Source organism: Martes martes (assembly GCF_963455335.1).
Source record: "Martes martes genome assembly, chromosome: 1".
NCBI classification, from domain to species: Eukaryota; Metazoa; Chordata; class Mammalia; order Carnivora; family Mustelidae; genus Martes; species Martes martes.
The window spans coordinates 211,946,809-211,971,808 of NC_137888.1; the positions used below are offsets into that span (position 1 = coordinate 211,946,809).

At 51.4% G+C, this 25,000-nt stretch overlaps 3 protein-coding genes across 3 annotated transcripts in view; 1 reads left to right on the forward strand and 2 right to left on the reverse strand.

Annotated features, from left to right (window-relative positions):
- Positions 1 to 4,172, reverse strand: part of ELAVL1 (ELAV like RNA binding protein 1) — a 36,821-nt gene extending 32,649 nt beyond the window's left edge. The window contains exon 1 of the mRNA XM_080815380.1: positions 4,000 to 4,172. The gene's annotated coding sequence lies outside the window, so the exon portion shown is untranslated. The remainder of the gene's footprint in view (positions 1 to 3,999) is intronic.
- Positions 769 to 13,555, forward strand: LOC308354067 (uncharacterized protein; the record flags this gene model as incomplete). The annotated part of the gene is made up of 6 exons (XM_080821316.1): positions 769 to 774; positions 3,713 to 4,082; positions 4,137 to 4,471; positions 4,997 to 5,112; positions 6,875 to 6,997; positions 12,479 to 13,555. The coding sequence occupies 6 exons, from the start codon at positions 769 to 771 to the stop codon at positions 12,543 to 12,545; spliced, it is 1,017 nt and encodes a 338-aa protein (XP_080677442.1). The 3' UTR covers positions 12,546 to 13,555.
- A 9,597-nt stretch (positions 13,556 to 23,152) lies between these two features.
- Positions 23,153 to 23,380, reverse strand: LOC308354128 (cytochrome c oxidase subunit 6C-like; the record flags this gene model as incomplete). Its single annotated transcript, XM_080821432.1, has 1 exon — positions 23,153 to 23,380. One exon carries the CDS (start codon positions 23,378 to 23,380, stop codon positions 23,153 to 23,155), a length of 228 nt encoding a protein of 75 aa, XP_080677558.1.
- Between the last annotated feature and the right edge of the window lie 1,620 nt (positions 23,381 to 25,000).

The following is a 25,000-nucleotide window of genomic DNA, read 5'->3' on the forward strand; positions in this document are numbered from 1 at the left end:
CCTTCCTCCAGGAGAGATGTCTCTTTGGTGGGTGGCTGGATCCAGTCACTCCCAAGCCCCCTTCTGGCCCTCCCTCCCCAAAGTAAACACAGAGTGCCAACCACATGCCAGGCACGGAGCAAGGTACTGGGTATACGAGATAAAGGAAGAGTCCCAGTCCCAGCCCTCCTGTTCCGGCCATTACCAGGCCACCCTGTACCACAGAAGCATCCTGACCAGCCCCCCCCCATCCTTAAGCTCCCCCAGAAAAACAAAAAACAAAAGATCACCTCTCGTCTGTATCCAGAAACCCTCTACCACCTGACCCTGACATACTTTCCTAGACTTATCTCCAAGTTCACCCTCTCAACCCTCTCTGCCTGTCCCAACCAGTCCACTCAGGCTTCCGGACCACTCTGTCTCTCCTCTCTTACTCACCCCGGGCCACTGGCTGCACCTTAAAAACTCCTGCCCATGCCTCTTTGATCACAACGACCTGTATGGACACCAGCTCTTTCATCAAACACAGAAACCCAGCACCAGACAATCCTTTCTTTCAACACTCGCGATGCTGTCGCCACCCGCTGCTTACCCTCTTGCTACTTCATATCCACACAGGTCTCTTCCCCCCAGCTCAGGCTGGAAGTTACTCAAAGAGGCAGTTTCTTCCCCTTCTCCCTATTCCCCATGACAATGCACAAGCAGTCACGTTCCGTGTTTTCAACCTGCAAAAGTGTGACTTGGCCAAAACACACAGAGGCCCTAGGTCAAGTGAAACCAACAGTGATCATGAAGGTGAGTCCCCCCAGCATGTACGGACGTGGACAATGCCTTCTGCCCCCTCTCCGCCTCACAGCATATCCACTGCACGCTTTCCTGTGTCTGCATTTCAAACTGCTCCTTCTCTTGCCTTTCCTGTTTCTCTTACTGACCACCGGCCTTCTACCGGTCCCTCAGGCGGAGACCCAGAATCACCCACTGGTGTCCTCTCTTCCTCACTCACATCCCACATCTAAATACCCAGAGTCCTGTGTCTCTTACCCCCCAACCATGTCTCAAACCCACCCCCCTCTTTCCCTACCACTATAGCTCTGGGTCACACCCGCAGCTTTTCCTACATAGAGCAAAGTGATCACCTTCTAACTGGTTTGCTGGCCTGCAGCACCGTCCCCCTCCAACTCTGCTCTAACTCCTGTGCACAGATCTGACTCCTTCACTTCGTGGACTAAAATCACCCCTGGCCTGGCCTACAGGACAACACTCTCTGCACACCAGTCACATGAGTCCTCTTGCCACTACCTACTTCACTTTGCTTGCCCCTGAAGGATCAGACCCCAAATGGTTCCCGGAACAAACCAAGATGTTCCCACTTCCATGCTTTTGCACATGCTCTTCCTGTATCCTGCAAAGCTGTTCCCTGTGGTCTGTGCCTGGCTAACCCGCACCTCCCCCCACCGTTGCTTGGCCTCCTCCAGGAAGCATTATGTGATCTCTTTTGCCTACCCAGCCTAGGTGAACAGTCTCCTTTTCTGCGCTTACACATCAGCCAGTGCATAACCCTCACCGCACGTGTGGCTAAATGTGCCCACACTGTAATCACCACAGCCTCTGAGAGCCTAGCAGCAGGGCAGGGAGGGTTGGGTCGGTTACAGGAGGGAAGCAAGACTCACTTCCCTTCCGTAGGCTGCTTTCGTCTGGTCTTCCCCTGACTTACAGACTCCGGCCGGCCCCGCTGCTTCACTATTGCCACCTAGGGGCAAAAGGCAGCAACTGCACTTTCCTCACCATTCAGCATTTAATTTGGCTCAATTGAATGGGATGGGAACACAGGCGAGGGAACGGTTAGTCGATTCCAGGGCGGGTCAAGGGAGAGTGGCAATCAGGGGGAGGCTTCCAATGGTGAGCGAGCTCTGAGCGGGGTCTTGCAGCCTGAGGAAAGCATCTCTAGGTGGAGGAGAACTGGGAAGTTCTAGGCCGTGGGGACAAGGGGCAGAGAGGATGGAGTTTCAGGTCCAGGTGCAGGTGAAATGCAAAAGGGAGGGAGGGTTAGAAGATGCAAGACCTGAGATCCCAAACTTTAAAGTCACCTAAAGAGGGGGAAAGGATTAATATTCGTTCCACACAGAAAACTTTTAATCAGGAGTGATGATCAGATCTGCATTTTAAAAAGACAACTTTTGCTGGAGTATGAAAGGATAGAGACGGGAAGCAGAGAGTGAGAGGAGCAATAAAGCAAGCAGGGAAGAGTATTTTCATAATTCTCTCGTTTTCCACTTGCTGCACATGACCTCAGACTCATCACATCCAAAGCGAACTCTGCCTCCTCCAAAACCAGTGCTTCAACAGAAACATTATTTATTTCCACGTTTTGAGATGTTCATATATCTCAGCCTCTTTGTAGACCCTGAAGTCACAAAATTTTGTAATAGATCCCAGCACAAAGCTTCGCACACAGAAGACGGTGAATGAAAACTGAACGGAATTCCTCTCGGGATTCCCTGGACACTTGTGATCACAAGAGCGATAAAATCTCATGGTTAAGAGTAAGGATTTTGAGTCAGAGGGCCTGAGTTCAAATCCCGCCTCGGCCACCTTATGGTGCGAGACTGGTCATAACAAGTGACCCATCTAAGCCTTGGTTTGTTTGTCCTGAAGACGGAAGTTACAACAGCACCTATCTCAAAGGCTGGAGATAAAGATCTATAAAGGAACAATTCCGCAGTAAAACCTCACTAAATACTGGTGATTATTTATGACATTATCTATTCAGTGCTTACCGTGCTCAAGCCATTGCTAGGGGCTTCCCACACCCTTAAATCTGCACGGCATTTTTCCATTCCATTTTACAGATAAGAAAACTAAGGCTGCCACAGCTGAATTTGTACAAGTTCTTGGGAACCTTGGATCCCCATGTATCAGAGATGAGGCCAGAGGAACTTTTAGTAAAAGATCCTTTGGTTCAGTGGTGCTTCTCCTGTGTGTGTGATACTTTTGACAATACCTGAAGACATTTCTGATCTTCACAACTGGGGGCGGGAGTGGGGGGGAGGGAGGAAAGGAAAGAGATCCTGCGGGCATCTAGTGGGATGCTACTCAACATCCTACAATATACAGGACATCCTCCCCACCTCACCCCCACCGCCACCCAGCATGATCAGACCCAAAATGTCAGTACTGACCAGGTTGTGAAATCCTTCTCCAGTAGGACTATCTTTTCCATTTCCCCACTTCTGGACCACTGACCATACAGATACTACATGAATACTTTTGGTAAGGGGGGGCTCTGTCCCTCCCGGGGCAGCGCATGCAAAAGTTCTTCTCCACCTGCCTGCACACAGTAGGTATCAGAACCCATTTTAATAAGCCGAGCAGCAGAAGAGACCGGAAAAGGAAGAGCATCCATCCCCCATTGTTCAATTGCATGCAGGTTGTGTTTTCAACACACACACACATATTTTACAAATCCCAACGTCCCACGCCCCAAAAACAGCTTTGTTAGAGATGGCGTTCAAAAAATACATATTTTTCTAGGACTCCCATACATTCGGAAAGGTATGCACACTTCTAAAAGGACCTCAGATCGACCGCGGTTCTCTGACAACGACTACAAAAGAATCTGTAGGATTTCCCCGGGGAGCGAGCCCGTGGGCCGTGACCTCTGCGCGCCGAAGGCGCTCACCCCACTCCCTCGCCTCTGGCTTCGCTCTCCCGCCCCCGGCTCCTCCGCTCCCAGGACTGCTGGGGCCCCGGCCGCGGAGCCCGGCCGCCAGGCGCGTGCCCACGCCGTGGTCCCCCTCGCCCGCCCCTCGCGGCGGCCGAGGAATCCGGCCCGGGGCCTGACGCCGGCGCCCACACCGGCCGGCCCCCGCCCGCCCGCCGCGGCCCGCGCGCGTCCCCTCCCGGCCCGGTGCGGCCTGGGCCTCGGCCGGTGCAGGCCCGCGGGCGCCCGCGGCCGGGCCAGGCGAGCTCAGGCCTGCCGCGGCCTACCCCGTCGGGTGCCGCCGAAGGCCCCCGCCTCACCTGGACGCGGGCGGGCGGGCCCGGGGCTGCTCCGGGACGGGCGGGCGGCGGCGGCGCGGCGCTAACGGCTCCGCTCGGCCTCGGTAGCGGCGGCGGCGGCAGCGGCGACGGCGACGGCGGCGGCGGCTCCTCCTCAGCGCGCACGACCCGCTCCGGCCCGCGGCCCGGACACGCCCCCCCGGCGCGCGCGCCCATTGGCCGGCGTCCGCCACGGCGCGCTTCTCATTGGCCGACGTGCCTGTCTCGGCGCCCCGGGGCGCGCGGCGGAGGCGGGACTTCCGGCCGGCGCCGCCTGCGAAGGGCTCGGCGGCCGGCGGAGACGCGGGTGGCCGGCGATGGCCGCGGAGGAGGCCGGCTGGGGCCCGGCCCATGGAGGCCGACGGAAGGCGGTGGCCGAAGAGCCGCGCCCCTTGCCGAGCGCATGCTGTGTGCCTCGCGCCTGTCTTTCCCGCCGCCGCCGCCTCCCTGCCAGGTAGGAATGGTCAGCGCGCCAGGGCTGTGAGGACAGGACCCGGGTTCGAATCCCGACCCCGACGTTTCCGCACTACGTGCCGTTGGGAAGTGGCTGACGTCACCTCGCCGGGCCTCAGTTTCCTTATCTGGTATGGTGAGGAGGTGGAGCATGGGACGTGGTCTGCCTTACATCAGTGTTGACTGTTGGAGCTAGCGGGTTCCCAGAGGCGCACCCTGGCAGGCAGTCATTAAAATTTTATTGAGCGTCTACTATATGCCAGTCGCTTGTATTGGGTAGCGAACGGGCAAAAACGTTAGCCACAAATGTTAGGTGCATAATTTAAATTTCCTAGGAGATGTGTTAAAGGAAAGAAAAGTTAAAAAAAAAAAAACAAACCCAGGTGATGTTACTATTATTAATGTGCTTTATCTAACAGCGTGTCCAAAATGTTATTTCTATGTGTAATCAATATAAAAGTTATGAAATTTTTTACATTTTTCTGCCCCCCGTCCATGCCTCTGAAATCTGGTGTGTCTTACACAGTGCATCTCAGATTGGACTGGCTGCATTTCCACAGCAGAGCAACCACGTGGCTACGGCGCTGGCCCTGCAGTGCTAGATGGGGACGTGGAAGAGACACCAAGTGGATTTCCCATCAAGTAGGTGGGAAGGGGTAAGAAGAAAAGTAAATTGGAGAGAGGTATGGGGAAGGTGGGGAGGGTTGAGAAGATGGCATTTGCCGAAGGAACCAAGCAAGTAATTATGCCGTTCATTGTTAAACGCAGTGTTAGTCTGGTAGCACTTCCTGCAATGATGGGCATATTCTCTACCATCAGTGCCTAATTTAGCAGCCACTCGCTGCACGTGGCTTCTGGGCACTTGACCTGTGGCTGGTGCCATGGAAGCACTGAATTTTTAACGTCCTTAATTTTTACTTAATTTAGATTTAGTCACCTAGAGGATGGCTGTTCTTCACGCTAAATACTTCGTGTGCATTCTCCTGTGTGATGCTCACAGTAGGCCTGTGAGAATGAAGTCCTCTGTGTATTTATACTTTGTCTTCGTTCTCACTGGTAGACATTGTCTTTTGGAGCAGCTTGAGATTTACAGAAATACTTGAAAGAAAGTACAGAGTTACCATTTTCTCCACACCCAGTTTCTCCTATCAGTAACACGGTTCATTAGCATGATACATTTGTTATAATTAATGAATCAATCTTGATACATTATGAAGCGAAGTTCGTGGTTTATTTAAATTTCTTTTGTTTTTACTTAATGTCCTTCTTCCCTTCCAGAATCCCATGCAGGGTGCCACATTACTAAAAGTTGGCCTGGTTTTCACTCTCTGTCTCTCTCTCTCTCTCTTTTCTTTCTTGAGCTAGAATTGACATGTAACACATGCCAGTTTTTGATGTACGGCATAATGATTAAATGTATGTATATGTTGTAAGCTAATTAGCACAATAAGTTCAGTTAACACCTATCACCACCCATAATTGTAAATATTTTGTTGTTGTGATGAGAACTTTTAAGACCCACTCACTTGGCTGTGCTGTTTCTTTAGGCGCCTCTCAGCTGTTGTGGGTTCTCACATTCTCCTTGTTTTTGATTACTTTGATGGTTTTGAGAAGAAATGATCAGGTATTTTGTAGAATGCCCCTCTATTGGAATCTGTCTGGTGTTTTTCTTGTGATAAGACTAGGATGATGGGTTTGGGGGGAAGAAGAACCCCAGAGGTAAAGTGTGACTCTCATCACCTCCTGTAAGGGTACCTACAGCCAGCATTATCTGTATCTGTTGATGTTGACCTTGACTGCAGGCTGAGGTAGCATTTGTCAGGGTTCTCCACTGGAAAATTACTTGCTGCCCCCCACCTTTCTGTAGTGTGTACTTCGGACGGAAATCATTATGTGCAGCACACTCCTAAAGAGTGAGAAGTCTTCCTTACGTGAGATGTCTATGTGAATTATGTGGAATTCTTCTGCATGGGAGCGTTCTCTTCTCTCCCTGACTTATTAGCTTACCCATCATTTAATTATGACAGTGTGGCCGCTGGATGTTTATTTCCTACTCTGGGTTATAATCTAATACGACTGTATTCTGTTGTTCGAATTCTTCCAGCTTTGGCCATCGGGAACTTTTCCAGCTGGCTCCTGTGACCCCTTAACACACTCCCATCAGTGTGTTTGGCTTGGGGTGTTTTTGTTTTCCTGGGAACACTTCCTTACTTCCTGGTATTACAAGATGCTCCGGGCTCATCTCATATATTTCCTGCCCCAGTCCTAGAATTAGCCACTTCTCCCCGCCTAGTTCCTTTTATTAGAGAGTAGTTTTAGAAATCAAGATCTGGGCACGCGGAGTGCTCGTTGCCACTGGGGTGTTGTTTCTTTTAGGTCCTCAGTACTTTTTACTCGGCCCCAGTGTGCCCTACAGGTGCTCCGCCCTGGGGATACCCCAGCAGCCGTGCCACACGGAAGTCACAGTCAGCCTGTGGGAACGGGCTGAAGATGGCAACTCCAGCACTGACAAGGTGTGCAACCTTGGGTAAGTTTTCTTAATCTCTCTGCGCTTCAGCCTCCCCATCCGTGAAGTGCGGGTGATTATAAGACTTCAGGAGGGTACTGGGATAATTAAAGGATCTCCCCACTCTTAGAACATTTGGTGTGATGTGTTTATTAAATTTGATTCTTGTTCATAGTGATCAGAAATTGCACAATTGCGATCATTACAAAATAATTACGATCTGCAAAGGTTCAGAATGCCAGAAAAGCATGTAGCAGAAGAACCTCATTTTGGGGTGGCCAGGAAAGCTTCCCAAGTCCGGGGGGTTGAGCTGTGGCAAGAAGGGTAAGTCACCAGGCACAGGGGAGGGCAGAATGTTTCTGACAGAAAGAACAGGAAGTGCAAAGACCCTGATGCACACAGGAGCCTGGCACACTTAAGGACTGAGAAGAGGCCAGTGGTGGAGACGGACAGGAGAGGAGACTTAGGAGGGGCAAGTCACACAGGGCCTGGTGGGCCATGGCGAATTGAGACTCAGTCTTAAGAGCAAGGGAGGTGACTTTTTCAAGGACGCATGTCTAGTAAGGACAGTCAGGATTGGAACCCAGTTCTGTTTAGTCTCAGAGATCTTTATTTTCTTGGTTTGAATTTGAGAGAGGAAGTTCTTGGTTGGTGGGGGCTTATTTTGTTTCTGTTTTTGGTAAGAAGCAGTTTTTGTTCTTAGGGGTCAGAATCTGAGTATACTCCAGCCACCCAGATTCTAGGTTTTTCTTGTCATCCCTCTAAGTACCAGCTCTGAGGGCTGGTGAGGTCAGGAGACACAAAGATGACTTAGCCCGCATTCCCACCCTTGGGCACCTCACTACCCAAGGGAGAGGAGGACGCAGAGACACGTAAATCCAGCCAGGGTGACGGGATAGGCACAGAGCACCACCTCTCACGGAGCTCAGCGTCCAAGCCGGAATACAGTTGGAGCAGGTGGGAGGTAGGGCTTCTGGACGGAGGGGCCCGGAGGAGGAGCGCAGGCACGGATTTGTCCCAGGGGATCTGGTAGGAAACGGGGGCCATCAGAAGCACTGGATGCAGCTTGTGAGGTGGCACTGGGGAGACGCCTGTCTCCAGCCTCAAAGGGCCCTGGAGAGTCAGGCAGAGAAGTGGGGATTTTATCCTGTAGACCAGGAGCCAGCAAATTACAGCTTGACTCGGCCCACACCGTATTTGTACAGCCTTTGAGTAACAGTGAGGGCTGCTCTTTTTTTTTTCTTAAAGAGAGAGAGCGCGAGTGCATGAGGGGGTGGGGAGGGGTGGAGGGAGAGGGAGAGAGAGTCCCAAAACAGGCTTCATGGCCAGCGTGGAGCCCGTGGCGGGGTTCGATCTCCCGACCCTGAGATCATGACCTGAGCCGAAGAGTCAGAAGCTTAACCAGCTGAGCTATCCGGGCGCCTTTGATGTTTACATTTTTAAGGGGTTGAGACAAATAACAGAAGAGGAGCGTCTGGCTGGTGCAGTGGGTGGAGCACATGACTTTTGATCTTAGGGTCCTGAGTTCAAACCCCACACTGGGCATGGAGCCTACTTATAACAAAAATGAAAGGAAAAGCAGAAGCGGAATAGCATCTCGTGACGTGAGAAAATTATAATTTAGGTGTCCCATTAGGTTGGGTGGTGACACAGCGTCACCTGTCGTCTGCACGTGACCCGTGACGGCTTTCCAGCCACAGCAGCAGAGGCAGGGCCGCGTCCCGGCTGGACATGCTGTGGCGTCTCACCGGACCCTCCTCCTCTGTCACCGTTTCGAAATTCTTAGCTATCTGTGCACGAGGGGCCCCTCATTTCTATCCTGCATCAGGCCCTGAAAATTACATAGCCAGGCCTAGCGAGAGAGACCGAATGGCCCACCAGGCCTACAGTATTTACTGTCTAGCCCTTCTCAGCAGCACGTGAATCCTACTCAGTATCGCAGCCCCTCCAAGACGTCCATGACCTCATCTCTGGCACCTACAGCTGCGTGACCTCACCTGGCAGAGGGAACCCTGCCAAGGATCTGGAGAGGGAGAATTAGCGCGGATGATCCACATGGCATGTGTAATCACAGGGATCTCATGGGAGGGGGCCAGGAGGATCAGAGCAAAGAAGTGATGACGGAAGCAGAGGCCAGCGTGCCCGTTGCCGGTTGCGCCCGTGGTGGAGGGGCCTTGAGCCGGGTGCAGGCAGCTTCTGGAAGGTGGCAAAGGCCTGGAAACAGATTTCCTCCTAGCACTCCCAGAAGGGCCCACAGCGTGGCTGACACCTTAATTTTAGCCTCGTAAGACTGCTTTCTCACTTCTGACCTCGGGGGCCGTAAGAGAGAGTAAGTGTGTGTTCAGGAGACACAAAGATGACTTAGCCTGCACGCCTGTGGGAATGCAGGGCGGCCATTTGTCACAGCGGCCACAGGGCACTAATGCACCTGTCCTAGGCAATGAGCATGTAAAAGAATTTGTTTTGTAGCCAGAGAATCTTAGATGAGAGACTGACTTTGCTTATTTATACGAGGAAAGCAAACCGGAGGCAGGGGGTAGACAGCCGGGGCAGGGACTGGGGGGCTGGATATGGACAGGAGGGTTCCAGATGTTGACGAGGTGCGATCAGGAAACTGGTCAGTGCCCAGTCAAAAGTGGAAAAGGAGGTGTCCTGATTTATTCGACCCAGTGATGTGAGGGGAAGCCGTGACGTCTGAACCATTTTCAGGGCTGCAGACATAGGTGGGGGCTATTTTGGGGACACAAGAAACGGGTTTCACTGTCAGGCAGTCAGTCACTGGCCTCCCAAACAGAGCTGAAGCATCGGAGCAGACACTGCTTGGGAGGCCAGAGGCTGGGCGGGCCTAGACAAGCCCAAAGAGCCTTCTGGAACTCAGCACACTTTACTATTGCCATCCGATTCAGTCTCAAGTGCCCAATAGGTCAGTTGTGTCAAGAAACAGGAAACTTTCTTTATTTTTCCTTAGGCAACAGTGTGTATTTTCAGGTTAGCCACAGTTTGGAGGTCATGGCCTTGTGCCAAGGACACCGGCCCCTTCCAGGTGTGGGTCACCTTGGTTCCTACATGTGCACATTTCTGCCCCGAAGAACCCGGCCCTGGAGGAGGCGCAGGAATGCAGGGCTTTCTTTCCGGCACTGCTGTGCTCCTACGTCCCTGCACCTCCGTTTGCTTATCTGTGAAAGGCAGGTGGCACCACCACCTCAGGGACAGGCGTGAAGCAGGCACCGAGCTGAGCGTGTAACGTGGCTGACACCCCAGAGAGCAGGAAGGGTCCGCTCTTATTTTTTTTTTTTTTAAGTCAGCTCCACGCCCAGCGTGGAGCCCAGTGCGAGGCTCGAACTCACGACCCTGAGATCGAGACCTGAGCTAAGATCTAGGGTCGGTCGCTTCACCGACTGAGCCACCCAGGCAGCCAATCTCCTTTTTGTCTTAAAACCGCGGCTCCTGGAATGCCAGCCCTGAGATAACGTGGGTCACTGACCTGGACAACCATGGCAAATTTTGCTTTCCAGAATGATCTTTCTGCAACTGACCCATAACCATTCCAGTGAGTATCTTTCTGGCAAGAACAGCACTGGGCGTTTTCTCTCTCCTGAGGTCAAAGGTTAGGAAAGGCCCTGCAGGTCTGGTTCCCAGGGTCACGGCATGGCCTGGCTTTCCCTGTTGTCCTGGGGTTGTCGATAGCCATCACTTTCACCTCCAGGTGTCCTCACCCGGTCACCCTCGGTCCCACGCTGACAGTGTAGCAGCCATTATCACTTTTAGTTTCTGTTTTTAAGGTTTCTAATGTTTCGTTTTTATGGCATATAAGTTCTCTTTCTTGCTGGGCTAATGTTCCCCGCGTACTTGTGGGGCTTTCTGCAGTGTTTTTTAATTTAGTTTTTTTTTTTTTAAGTGAAAATTCAGGGGTTTCTAATATATTCACAAAGTGGTGCAAACTTCACCACTGTGTCATTCCAGATCATTTCTTCACCCCAGAACGAAGGAAACCCATGCCCGTTAGCAGTCACTCCCCAGCCTCTGGTGACCATGAGTCTATTTCCTGACCCCAGGGATTTGCCTGTTCTGGTCACTTCATGTAACTGGAATCACGTCCCACGTGGCCTTTTGTGTTTGAGCGTCCTGTCATCAAGGTCCATCCACACTGGAGTGTGAACTGGTACCTCGTGGCTGAGTAACATTCTACCATGGCGACACCATATTTTCTTTATCTAGTCATCACGTGACGAACATGGGGCTTTTCCCACCCCTTGGCTATTGGGAATAATACGAGTTTTTATACGAACTTATGTTCTCCATTCTCTTGGGTCGATACCTAGGAGTGGGATGCTGGGGTCCTTTGGTCACTCTATGTTTACTGTTTCGAGAAACCATTTTCCCCAATCCTTTGTTTATAAATGAGGTGGAGGCTTCATGCTTGCTGTCACAGGCAGGCTATCAGCTGGCTGCGACGTGTCTCCAGCCTCATTCTTCATGGGGACTCACAGGAAGCCGACGGGGGGGGGGGGCTCATGCGTGTGCTGTGGTCTGCGTGCAAGGTGCCTCCCACCGGCCCCTGATGTGCTGGCTCAGGAACACCAAGGATGGGTGTTTCTGTTTCTGGGTCTTCCCCCCCACCCACCCCCCAGCAACACCCACACTCCCCGTATCACAAAATCTTCAAACCTGTCAGCTCCCCAGACATTGTTTCCAAAAGCACGTTTCTCAGAGCGCCCCAAGCTTGCCGGTGTGCAGTGGAGAGCGAGTTGTGCCGTAGGAACAAGCCATGTGTTATCAGTCTGTTAAGAGCTCACGCAAATTGATAAGAACCAAAGGAGCAAAGGTCAGAAACAAGTTGCAGGCAGAGTCCACAAACCTCAGAGCAGGTCAAAACCAGGGGGCCCAAGGGTAGGACCCAAGGTGTAGATCATTCCAGCATTGCCAGAACCCCCACGCTGGCTTTCCCCGGGGCTGGCAGCCATGTGATGCCAGAAAGACACCCATTGGAAGATACCTGCCCAGCGTAGAAAAAGTTCCACTTTTTGCCTCTGTCGCTGAAGTGCTGACCATTCTCCTGAACCACCCGTGGAAGGGCTGTAGGCCGAAGGACATTTCTTCTAGACCTTCGGCTTGGTACTGGTCCAAATGCCCGGAGATGAGGCTGGCTTAATGAATTGCACATCCACTAGAAAAAATGGGTAGAGGCCTGCGACCATACAGAGTTAGAGTGGCTCCCGGCCTCCAGGCTGGCCACTGTGTGGATGCCTTTCCTTTTTAAAAAAAAACTTCTAATTTTTCGGGGCGCCTGGGTGGCTCAGTGGGTTAAAGTGTCTGCCTTTGGCTCCGGTTGTGATCTTGGGGTCCTGGGATCGAACCCCGCATCGGGCTCTCTGCTCAGCAGGGAACCTGTTTCCCCCTTTCTCTCGGCCTGCCTCTCTACTTGTGATCTATGTCTGTCAAATAAATAAACAAAATCTTTAAAAGAAAAAAAGTTTTAATTTTTATTATTATTTTTTAAAGTCAGCTCCCCTCCCAGCATGGAGCCCAACGTGGCGCTCGAACTCAGGACCCTGAGATCATGACCTGAGCTGAGATTAAGAGTTGGACGCCTAATCGCCTGAGCCTCGCAGGTGCCCCGTGTGCGGATGCAGTTCAGTCCTCATGGTAAGCCTCGGAGCTGGGGCCTGTTAGCCCCATTTTACAGAAGGATCAAGGGGACCCAAGGTCACACACTCCCAGAGGATGGCAGGGCGGAGCTAGGGGTGGGGACCACAGGGCCAAACACCTCATGATGTGAGAGAAGAGGACGGGGGCACAGAAGCGCGTCTACACGACACGTGGCCCTCCACCCGCAGCTGGAAGAATCCTGGTGAGAGTGGAGAAAGGGGAGGGTGCAGGCCAGCCCCGAGAGGGGCCCCAGCCTCAACCCCAAGGGGACGGATGGGAGTATAGATTGAATAGGATGCAGATAAGAGGTGGGGGTATTGGGGGTTGCGTCTAGGAGAGAGGAGGGGCACGAGGAGAAGGCTTGCATAGACTCTGGAAAAGAAGAGCCCAGCGGGGTAGGGATCATGGGTCCACAGTGCACCTCTGACGTGTTAATTCCACTCCCCCTTTCAACCAGAGCCCAGTGGCTTAAGATGGTTGGGTTTGGAGGGAAGGGGACATCCTCAGTATGCAGTTAAAGTACTAGGTCCTCGTGGGAGAGCGGGGAGACCAAGGCCACAGAGAAAGGGTCTGTCTTGGCCTTCATTCCCTCTCCACGTCCCTAGGCACCCGACACCTCTCCCGCCTTACTCAGGTCTATCCCGGGTGCCTGGGTTTGCTCCGGCTGCTGAAGCAAAGCCGGCCGGTCTGGGTGGCCCCGGAACAACAGAAATCTAATTTCTCACCCTGAGAGTGTCAGATAAATGTTTTTTGTTTGTTTAAACATTTTATTTTTAAGTAATCTCTCCACCCAGCGTGGAGCTCGAACCCACAACCCCAAGACCTCGAGTCGCCCACTCCACAGACTGAGCCGGCTGGCGCCCCTAAAGAGATGTTTGATGTTATCATATGTATGTGAAGGTCCATTTGAAGTAAAATCGTTTTATTAGTAAACAAAGTTCTTTCCTCACAGTTCATTCTGGAGGCCAGGAGCCCAAGCTCAAGGTATTGGCAGGGCTGCGTCTTTCGGAGGTGTCCCTCCTTGGCTTGCAGATGGCCGCCTTCTCCCCTTGGCCTCACACGGTCTTCCTTCTGTGTTCATCTGTGTCCTCTTTTCCCCCTTCTGTAAGGACATCAGTCACTGGATGCGGGCCCACCCTAATGGCCTCATTTTAACTTGATCACCGCTTCAGAGGCCCTCCCTCCAAATACAGTCACATCCCAAGGCTGCGACACATGAATGTTGGAGGGGGCACATGGTCCCCCTAGGTAAGCCCACTGGCTTTTAGCTCAGGTGGCCCTTGTCTCCCAGGGGCACTGCCCAGCCTCGCTTTGCTCACACCCCTGCCTCCCTCCTTTCCCCTGGCCACCAGCCCCCGTCCCTTGCCCCGGCAGGGCAGCCAGCCTGTTCCCGCAGGTGCTGTGATGAGAACAGAGCTGAGAGCCCCCGGCAGCCGCCAGCACGAGCCCTGCTCTCCCCCGTCGCTATGGCTCCCTGCGGGGCCGGCTGGTCTTGTCACCACCAGTGCCCAGCACAGGGCCTGGCAGCCAGGAGATGTCAGAGGTTTGCCGGCTGAAGGAGCAAGAAACAGGCCCTTCCTGGGAGGCCAGCCACACTTAAGACCCCAGCCCGGGTTTGTCCCATTCTGGCATGGCCCGCCCCTGTCGCCTCCGGCCGTGAATTAGACCACTCACGCCAGGGTCCCTTCCATGGCTGGTGAGCAAGTAGGGCTCCCCAGTCCTGCCCCAGCCCAGTGACCCCACAGCTAACCCCTCCACCTGTCACCGGTCCTGTCCCCTGCTGCCCCATGCTTTGTGAATGAGCTAGCCTTGTGCCCGCCCAGTGACCAGTGCCCTGTGTCCTTAGTGCGTGCGGGGACCCAGAGGCCAGAGTGGTCAGCCTGGGGCGGGGCGGGGCAAGGTGAAGCGGGGTCGGGTGGGGTGAGGAGAAGCGCCTCGGCTCTTCCGGCCACCGTCCTGGGTCTGGGTCTTGCATTCCCCGGGGAGGAGTGTTTAACCCACCCGAGTGCACCCAGGGCAGGCCAAGGGTCGGGAGGAACTGAAAGCTGCTTTTCCCAAGAAAGGCAGGACTGTTGTGAAAGGCCAAAGGTCTCTGAGCAGAAACCCTCTAGGGGGTGGGGGGAGCCCCTCCAAGTTTGGAGAGACAGGGCCAGGAAACAGCTGTTAGTCCCTGTGCTGTAAATGGGGCTTCTCTCTCTCTCTCTCTTTTTCTCTCTCTCTCTCTGTCCCACTGACCTTTGAGCCGGAAGAGTCTTCCTGCTGGTGGGGGGGTTGGGGTGCAGCTCTAGCCATCCCTCCTCCCCTGCTGTGCCAACCAGTTATCTCTCCAGTCACTGCCAGGTGTCCCCTGCGGGCAAAATCGGCCCAGGTGAGAATCCCCCACTTGACAGAACCAAACCTGGAAAGGGGCCTCCTTTGCCTGGGGTTCGGAGGCTGATGTCAAGGGCCTTCGGATCACATCCGGGGCAGGTATTCGGGGAGCCTGCTGTTTGATGTGCCCTGTTGCGGGGGCCTGGAATTCTCCCCCACCCCCATCCCCACCCGCCCTTTTCCAGAACTGGGTCCACATACCACTTCCCCCAAGAAGCGTTCCGTGGGTGCTGGGGCGGGCAGAATCATCCCCCGCCCCAGGTGTCCATGGCCTCATCCCCGGAACCTGACGCTATGTCACCTTCCACAGCGGAAGGGACTTGGCAGACGGGGTTAAGGCAAGGCTCTGGAGAGGGAAGCAGATCCTGGGTGATGCCGATGGCCCTACGTCATCCAAGGGTCCTTAGGACAGGGAGGCAGGAGGGTCCAAGCCAGAGAGGGAAAGAGACAACAGAAGTAGGACGCAGAGAGAGACTAGAACAAGCTCCAACTGCTGGCTTTGCAGGAGGAAGGCCATGCGCCAGGGAGCGTGGGCCACTCTGCAAGCTGGAGGGGTGAAGACACACATGGCCCACAGAGCCTCCAGAAGGATCTTGGCCTGGCCAGTAGCTTGATTTGAGGACTTCTGCCCTCCAGAACCAAAAGATCAGAAATTCATGTTGTTTTACGCCACTGTGCTTGGGGGTAGTTTACGACCACGGCCGCGGGAGCTCAGGACAGGTGTGCGTTCCCTCTGGAGCCCGAGTCGGGGGTAGGGGCGCTGGGCGGTCAGGCTGGCCTCCGTCCTTCCTGGGGCACGAGCTATGCTGTACCATAGGCCTGCTGTCTCTCCACTTGCGCCGAGGACTCAGTGTATGAAGGTTGGGGTCCGGGCTTTGGGTGGACCAGACGTTCTCAGGCTGAGAACACCGCAATGAAGCAGACGGGGGGACCACTTTTCTCCCCACTCCACACCCCCAAGAATCACACATAAAAAGACCAGAAAGCTCCCGTCTTTGCTTCACGTTGCAGACTTGGAAAGGCTTCTCGTGTTCTTCGAGGTGTCCTGGGCCCCGTTCCTTTCGCCCCCGCCCCCAGGAAGAGGCCTCTTGGATTTTTTTAGCCAACATAAAAGGGAAAGTGAATTTTGTGTTCAGAAGTTCACAATTAGACACGTAGCCCATGAGGCACCTCCAGCCCCTTTATCAGCAGCAAAAGTACCAAGCGGGGCTGGTTGTGTGGCCTCGGCCTGACCCCAGAGAAAGGGACCAGGGACCAAACCATGAGAAAATGCTCTTGTCTCAGAGATGATGAAAATGAGGGGAGAAGGACCCAGAGCGGTGTGTCTCCAAAGCCAAGGCAGGCAGGAGCCCCTAGGGGAGCCACCAGGGGCCTGCGGGCCACACGAGCAGCTATCAGGGATCCGCGGAGCCGGAGCAGGGGGTGACAGGGACAGTCGGCAGGAGGGGTCAGGGATGCCAGGTTTCTTGGGGTCGGGGGGACTGGAGAGGCATCCTTGGCCTTTATCCCCAGCGGACGGGGTGGCCGCACAAACAGGCAAGACGGGAGAACTGGTGGTGGGAGCAGAGAGGTGGGGAAAGTGTCCGCTGCGGTTTTTATTATTTCCACTCTGATGCTTTGAGTTCCGGGGGCCTCGCTGCTGCGGGAGGAACTGCCCCTCCCAGGGCTCGCTGATCCCTAGGGAGAGCACACGCCTCGCCTGCCTCCGCTCCTCCTCTGATCCATCAGCAGGCTGCCACGCTCCAGGAGGCAGTGTCCCCTTGCCCTGATGTCCCCAGGGCCCAGGACCAGATGACTAGGCCGGCCACTCTCCCCCAGAGCCTGAAGAGGTTGTTCAGGCCAGCCGGTCCTAAGCTGACTGATCCTGCCTTCCGTCCCGTAGAAACCACAGTGAAGGCTCCTGCCCACGTCTCTGCCTTACTTGCTCCTTTGCGTGGCTGCACGTGGTGTGGTGCCGCCGCCTCCTGGGGTCGGTGAGTAACGGACTATCTCCTGCTCTGTTAGCCTCGCCATATCTGAATAATAATAAAACCTACATTTTAAAACCCCAAGGGACCTACCTATCCCTGGGGAGGGCCAGAAAGGAGAAAATGGTGTCCAAAGGAGGTAGAGGGAGTGGACACACGGGCCTCCTTGTCTGGGTGACACTGGAGGAGGGGGGACAGCTCGCTCAGCTCGAAGCCCACGGGAGCTGACGTGTGCAGGAGGTGACCCGTCATGTCCTGTCATCCGCTCTCAGCAGTCGCAGGGCTTCCCATGGGCTGTGCACCTGAACCGCCACCACACCCTCACCCTCTGCGGGTCCCACCCCATGAGCCCCACGAGGTAGCTGACCTTGTCCCCATCCTGGCTGGCACTGGCCAGCCACAGCAGCCCAGGACAAAGTTGCCACTCGCCCCGCAGCGCTCAAACACCCATCTGGTGACTCACCTCCAGCACGGCCACGGCATCCAGAGTCAGCTGGGGGAGAGCCGCACACGGGCCGAGCACCATGCCCCCCAGTCCCCCAGCCCCGACCCCCTGTTGCTGTCAGCTTGGGTACAGCCTGGGGCCCTGTGGGGCTTTTGGACCCCTCAGCTTACCCGTCCCTTCCTTTTTTAACGGAGGCACTGCTCAGCCCAGCAGTTAGGAGGTACCAGACTTCTGCAGTCAAGCAGGCCTGGCCGAGCTGCTCGGCCCTGATTCCCCGGGCACAGCACTGACTGGCCCCAGCCTCAGTTGTCACATCAGTGGATGTAAAATTCCTGGGGAGGGGACCTGGCATGTTGCAAGTAGACGACAGTGGCGATTGCATTCTTTGTTGCTACAGCTGCTAAGGGATCAGGGTCAAACAGGAATGGTGGCTTAAACATACATGGATACAGTAGCACAGCATGTGAGAATGGAAACTCGGATCCCACAGTTCCTCACTGGAGCATTGGTTCCCAGTGGGGGTGGAGGAGCCAGGGATTTTTGTCTGGGGACAGTTGGGGCTGTCACAACCAGGGAGCCATGCCCGTGGCAGCTAGTGGGTGGAGGCCAGGGATGCGGCCCAGCGTCCTGTGACACACAGCATGACCCTCGGCAACACAGAAGTGTCTAGCCCCTAGTATCCGCAGTGCCAGGACTGAGAAGTCCTCCCCTTGATTGTGAGCTGTGAGAGGCCAGGGGTTTAGTTTCTGTCACTCACTGTGTAGCCTCCTATTCTGGAACGTGGCCTGGCAGAGAATAGGCTCTCAGAAGCGTCTGGTACTCACGCTGTCCCAAGCCACGAGTGCTAACATCTGCTCCCAGCACCCTTGGACCCTTCCAAGGCACCAGCTGCCAGTCCAGTGCCCCTCGGCCACCACCCTCCTAAGCCATCTGCCATGGTGACAACAATGACAACAGTGCCCCCCTTGCAGGTGGGCTCGGACCACCACCAGGACCTGGAGGCCACCGTCAGCCACCGGATCCCCTTGGAACGCTGTGCCTCCTGCATCTGCCTGTCCCCATCTTTCTATTTTGGCCATGATGAGTTTGGCTTTGAGGAATGTTGCCACCGATTTTCCTCACCAAGCTCTTGAGGAGAGGGACCGTGCTGAGAAAATGATGGCACTGTGGGACCCACAAGGTGGCCAAGTTTCCCTCAGGATGGCAAGAAAGCAGACTGTGGTGACCGGGAGAGCAAGCTGGAGACCATGGAGCATAGGTTACTCTTGGTGCAAAATGTGATTCGATCACCACCAGCACTGCACAAAGCGGCCATTGACAAAAATGGCCAAGTCATCCCTGTAACTTCATCCAGTGAGGGTGACATCCATCAAAGACTTGAGCGATCACCTAACCAGCCTGCATAAAATGGGACCCCAGAACTCCTGCATGGCAGAGTTTCTTTTTGACGAGGGCACCCCAGAAGGGCAATGACCGCTGAGCCTTCGACAGGCTTCCCCACAGCCACAGGTGACATCCACGGCAGGGAGTGCACGTGCGCTGTGTGTTCCGTGCCCTCTTCGTTCAGTTGTGTCCACTTCGTACACTTGTACCGTTCCTTCAAATAGAGCAATTCGTTATCTCCTGAGGAATTGTGTGCGCCTGTTTTGATCTGTCTGGGGGTTCCTTGAAGGAATGATGCAAGGCTTCTGTTTTTTCCCACGTCGTAACTCTCAAAGCAGGGAGGGACTATGGAGGGCATTCCCTGAGTACAAATGAACAAAGTGCTGCCATATGGCGGAAAAGATGACAGTTGGGACAAACAGTAGAAGTGCTGAAAGCCTGAGAGGAAAAGCTGGGGGAGGAGCTACTTGGGGGATTAATGGCTTTGAAAATCCTCCCATCCCCGGGGCAGGATGCGTGCTCAGAAAAGATTTTAGAAGCCCCTAAGTGTTTACCTCTGGTGATCTTTAGTCTCACCCCAAGCAGGAAGTGGAGGCTAAGGCAGAGTTGTAAGTGACGTGGCTTGGAGTTACAGGAGTGCCCCAACATGGAGTCAGTCTGCAAACACCAAGAAAGTACTTTGCCTCCTCTCCTCTTTCCTCCCTTCCACCCTGCCCTCTTCCTCTCTCCTTTTCCACCTTTCTCCATCTCCTCCCCCTCCTCCTCCTCCTTGTGTCCTTCCTTCAGGCCTTTAAGAAATGTCCAACAGCTGCTAATCAGAAGCTAAAGGAACTGACCACACACAGTGAGAAATACAGTTTTAAAAATATTCTAGGAGGGGCGCCAGGGTGGCTCAGTGGGTTAAAGCCTCTGCCTTCGGCTCAGGTCATGATCTCAGGGTCCTGGGATCGAGCACCACATCGGGCTCTCTGCTCAACGGGGAGCCTGCTTCCTCCTCTCTCTCTGCCTGCCTCTCTGCCTACTTGTGATCTCTGTCTGTCAAATAAAGAAAAATCTTAAAAAAAAAAAAATATCTAGGAAAGTCATTCAGACAACTGCAACCCACAGCAAACAACAAACCCAGAGGGGGACAAACCTGATTTACGGAATTACTACATTGTAGTATTTAAATTACCTAATTTTCAACAACAACAAAAATGAAGCATGCTGAGAAACAAGAGCATGGCCTGTTTGCAGGAAAATGAGAAACTAACAAGTGATCCCTTGAGGATGCATACAGTAGACTTGAAGAAGACTTTAAAATAACTGTGTTAAGTATACTCAAAAAGCTAAGGGGAACCATAGACAAAGAACTAGGGGAAATCAGGAGAATGAAGTCTCATCAAATAGAGACTATCAATAAGAAAGAGAACTTATATGAAAAAAGCAAATAGAAATTCTGGAGCAGGAAAGTAAGATAAGATGAAAATTTCCCTGGATGGTTTCAACAGAAGATTTCAGTGGGCAAAAGAAAGAACCACTGAACTTGAAAATTGGTCAATTGAAATTATCCAGTTTGGGGAGCCAAAAGAAGAAAGAATGAAGAAAAATGAATGGGACCTGAGACACCTTTGGGACACAAGCAAGTGTATAAGCGAGGGTATAACAGGCATCCCAGAGGCAGGAAAAAATGAGAAAAACTTTCAAAGAAACAGTGGCTGATTGCTTACCAAGCTTAGTAACAATCATGAATCTTGACAAATTCCAAGCAGAAAATAAACCAGAGGGACGCCTGGGTGGCTCAGTTGGTTAAGCGGCTGCCTTCGGCTCAGGTCATGATTCCAGCGTCCTGGGATCGAGTCCCATATCGGGCTCCTTGCTCAGCAGGGAGCCTGCTTCTCCCTCTGCCTCTGCCTGCCTCTCTGTCTGCCTGTGCTCACTCTCTCTGACAAATAAATAAATTAAATCTTTAAAAAAAAAAAAAGAAAAGAAACCAGAGATCCATACCAGACATTATAATTAAATTATTGAAAAATAAAGACCAAGAGGGGTGCCTGGGTGGTACAGTCAGTGAAGCAGCTGACTTGGTTTCGGCTCAGGTCATGATCTCAGGGTCATGAGATTGCGCTCAGCACAGAATCTGCTTGACATTCTCTCTCCCTCTGCCCACCCCCTAAAATAAATAAATAAATCTTTACAAAGAAAAAGAAGGACCAAGAGAACCTTTAAAGCAGTAAGAGAGAAGTGACTCATTACATACTAGGGATCACCAGTGAGAATAACAGCTGATTTCTCATCAGATATCACGGAGTCCAGTAAACAGCGAAAGTCATTTAAAGTGATGAAAGGGAAAAACCTGTCAACCAAGCATTCTGTATCTGGTAAAACTATCCTTCAGAAAGGAAAGAGAAACTAAGATACTCCCAGATAAACAAAAGTTCAGAGACTTTGAAGCTAGTATACCTGCCCTACAAAAAATTACTAAAAGGAGTCCTTCTGACTGAAACGAACACTTGCTAGCAATTAGAAGACCCAGGAGAAAATAACACTGGGAAGGCAACCACATAAGTGAATATAAAAGCCAGATTTACTGTATTCTTGGTTTGCAACTCCTTCTCCCCCCCCACACATACATATGATTTAGGAAACAAGTCCATAAAGCAAGAATTATAAAGGTATGTTAATGGGAATACAATGTATCAAGATGTAATTTGTGATAGTAACAATACAAAGGGGAAGGGATGCAGATGAGCAGAATTTTGTATATTGTTGAAGATAAGTTGTACTAATTGGAACTGCATTGTCATAAGTTGAGGATACTTACTGTCACCCTAGGTAAATAAGGAGAAAATAATGGAGCATATACAGAAAACAAAATAAGGGAATCAAAGTGGTACACAGTAAAAAAAAAAAAATCAATGAAACACAGGAGAAAATTGTAACGAACAAATTAAGGAACAAAATACGTATAAGACACACTTGTAAAACAAATAATAAAATAGCAGAAGTAAATCCTTTCTATTTTTTTTTTAAATTTTATTTATTTATTTGACAGATTGAGTGTGAGAGAGAGCACAAGCAGGGGGAGTGGGAGAGGGAGAAGCAGGCTCCCTACTGAGCAGGGAGCCCAATGTGGGGCTTGATCCCAGAGCTCTGGGATCATGACCCCAGGTGAAGGCAGACACTCCACCGACTGAGCCACCCAGGCACCCCAGAAGTAAGTCCTTTCTTATCAGTGATTACTTTAAAGATAAATAGATTAAACTCTCCAAAGAGAAGGCAGACAGTGACAGAAGAGATAAGAGACATGATCCAGCTGCATGCTTCCCACAAGAGACTCATTTTAGATCCACAGATACAAATAGATTGAAATGAAAGAGAGGGGAAAAGAAAGTCCATGTAAATAGTAATTGAAAGAGAGCAGGGATAGCCATGCTAATATTACACAAAATAGACTTTATGTCAAAAACTTCTATGAGAGGGGCACCTGGGTGGCTCAGTGGGTTAAAGCCTCTGCCTTTGGCTCAGGTCATGGTCTCAGGGTCCTGGGATTGAGCCCCGCATTGGGCTCTCTGCTCAGCAGGGAGCCTGCTTCCTCCTCTCTCTCTGCCTGCCTCTCTGCCTACTTGTGATCTCTGTCTATCAAATAAATAAATAAAATCTTTAAAAAAAAAAAAAAAACCTTCTATGAGAGGGGCGCCTGGGTGGCTCAGTGGGTTAAAGCCTCTGCCTTCGGCTCAGGTTATGATCCCAGGGTCTTGGGATCAAGCCCCGCATCGGGGCTCTCTGCTCGGCAGGGAGCCTGCTTCCTCCTCTCTCTCTCTCTCTGCCTGCTTCTCTGCCTACTTGTGATCTCTGTCTGTCAAATAAATAAATAAAATGTTAAAAAAGAAAACTTCTATGAGAAACAAAGAAGAACATTACCAACTGATAAAAGGGTCAACCTACCAAGAAGATATGAAAATTATAAACCTACACCTACCAGGGTGCCTGGTCAGTGCAGCAGGCAGACCATGGGACTCTTGATCTCAGGGTTGTGGGTTCGAGCCCCATGTGGGGTGTAGAGATTGCTTAAAATTTTTAAAAAATCTTTAAATTTTTAAAAAAATATATAAACATATACATACCAAACTACAGAGCCCCAGAAAATATGGATCAAACATTGGCAGAACTGAAGGAAGAAATAGACCCTTTTACAGTAGTAGCTGGTGACTGTGATACTCCCATTTTCAACAATAGTTGTTTTTTTTTAAATTTGTCAGTTGTTTATTTATCAAGACAAACTATTCCATAACCCAATATTCATGCTTCATAGTTCAGGAACACATGTCAGTGACAAACTTCAATTGAACTCAACCCAAAGAAATTCTTTACATTCCACAGTCACTCTGCACTCTGAAAGATACCAGCCCTCTTCATCTCCTCAGAATCTTCCATGGAATCATAATTTCTGTAGAAATCTGCATATGCCTTCTTTCTTGGTTCGGCCACAGCAAACTTATAGAAAGCTGCAATCCCCAGGGATACAACGAAGGCTCCAACAACATGAAATCGCAGACACTTGGCCAGAAGGCCTCGCATCTGAGGTTTCATCAAAGCCCTGGAAGTCATGGTAGTTATTCTCCTCAACACCAACCTCAAACCTAACGTCCTTCCTAACTGATAAAGAAAATCCCCATTTTCAACAATAGTTACAACCAGACCTACTCAACATGCTGGGAATACTCCAGCAAACAACAGCAGAACACACATTCTTCTCAAATGTGCGTCATACATCCTCCCATATGGACCATAGATCAGGCCACACAACAAGTCCAGTGAATTTTGAAAAGTTGAAATCATACAAACTATCCTCTCTGACCACAACAGAATGAAGCTAGAAATGAATGATGGAAGGAAAACTGGAAAATTCTCCAGTATTTGGAATTTAAACACCACTTAAGAAAAAAAAAACCTCCAGTTAAAATACGGTGTTCTATTAGCTTCAGGTGTGCAATCCAGTCATTAAACACTTCTATATGCTACTCAGTGCTCATTGTGTAACCGTAACCTTAATCCCCTTCGTGTATTGCACCCATCCCCTACCCCGTCCCCTCTGGTAACTATCTTGTCGTTATCCATGGCTAGCGCTCTGTTTCTTGGCTTATCTCTTTTTTCCTCTGTTCATTTATCTTGGTGCTTAAGTGCTACATACAAGTGAAATCATATGGTATTTGTCTTTCTCTGACTCATTTCACTTAGCGTTATACTCTCCAGCTCTATCCATGTTGTCGCAAATGGCAAGATTTCATTTTCTTTTATGGCTGAGCAATATTCCGTTGCATACGTGCTATGTTGTCTTTATCCATTCATCTGTCGATGGACACTTGGATTCTTTCCATAATTTGGCCATTGTAAGTAATGCTGCAGTAAACATAGGGGTGCATATATCTTTTCAAATTAGTGTTTTTGTATTCTTTGGGTAAATACCCAGTAGTAGAATTACTGCATCACATGGTAGCTCTATTTTTAATTTTTTGAGGATCCCCCATGCTGTTTTCTTTAGTGGCTGCATCAGTTTGCGTTCCCACCAACAGATCACGAGGGTTCCTTTTTCTCTACATCCTCACCAACACCTGTTGTTTCTTGTGTTTTTGGTTCTAGTCATTCTGACAGGTGTGAGGTGATATCTCATTGTGGTTTTGATTGTATTTCCCTGATGATGAGTGATGTTGAGCATCTTTTCATGTGTCTGTTGGCCATCTGGATTTCTTAAACAACACACTCTTAAATACCAATGAGCCAAAAAAGAAATCACAAGGGAAATTAAAACCTATTTTGAGATGAATGAAAACAAAAACACAACATGCCAAAACTTACAAAATGCAGCAAAAACTGCTCAGAGAAGTGTATAGCTATAAGTGCCTGCGTTAAAAAAGAAGAAAGATAGTGGGGGCACCTGGGTGGCTCAGTCAGTTAAATGTCTGCTTTTGGCTCAGGTCATGATCCTAGGAATCTGGGATTGAGTCCTGCTTCGGGTTTCCTGCTCAGCAGGGAGCCTGCTTCTCCCTCTGCTTACTGTTCCCCCTGCTTGTGCTCTCTCCATCTCTGTCAGATTAATAAAATCTTAGAGAGAGAGAGAGAGAGAGAGAGAGAGAGAGAAAAGATCTCAAACCAACAACTTCACTTTATACCTTAAGGAATTAGACAAAGTAGAGTAAACTTGCCCCCAAAGCTAGCAGAAAGAAGAAA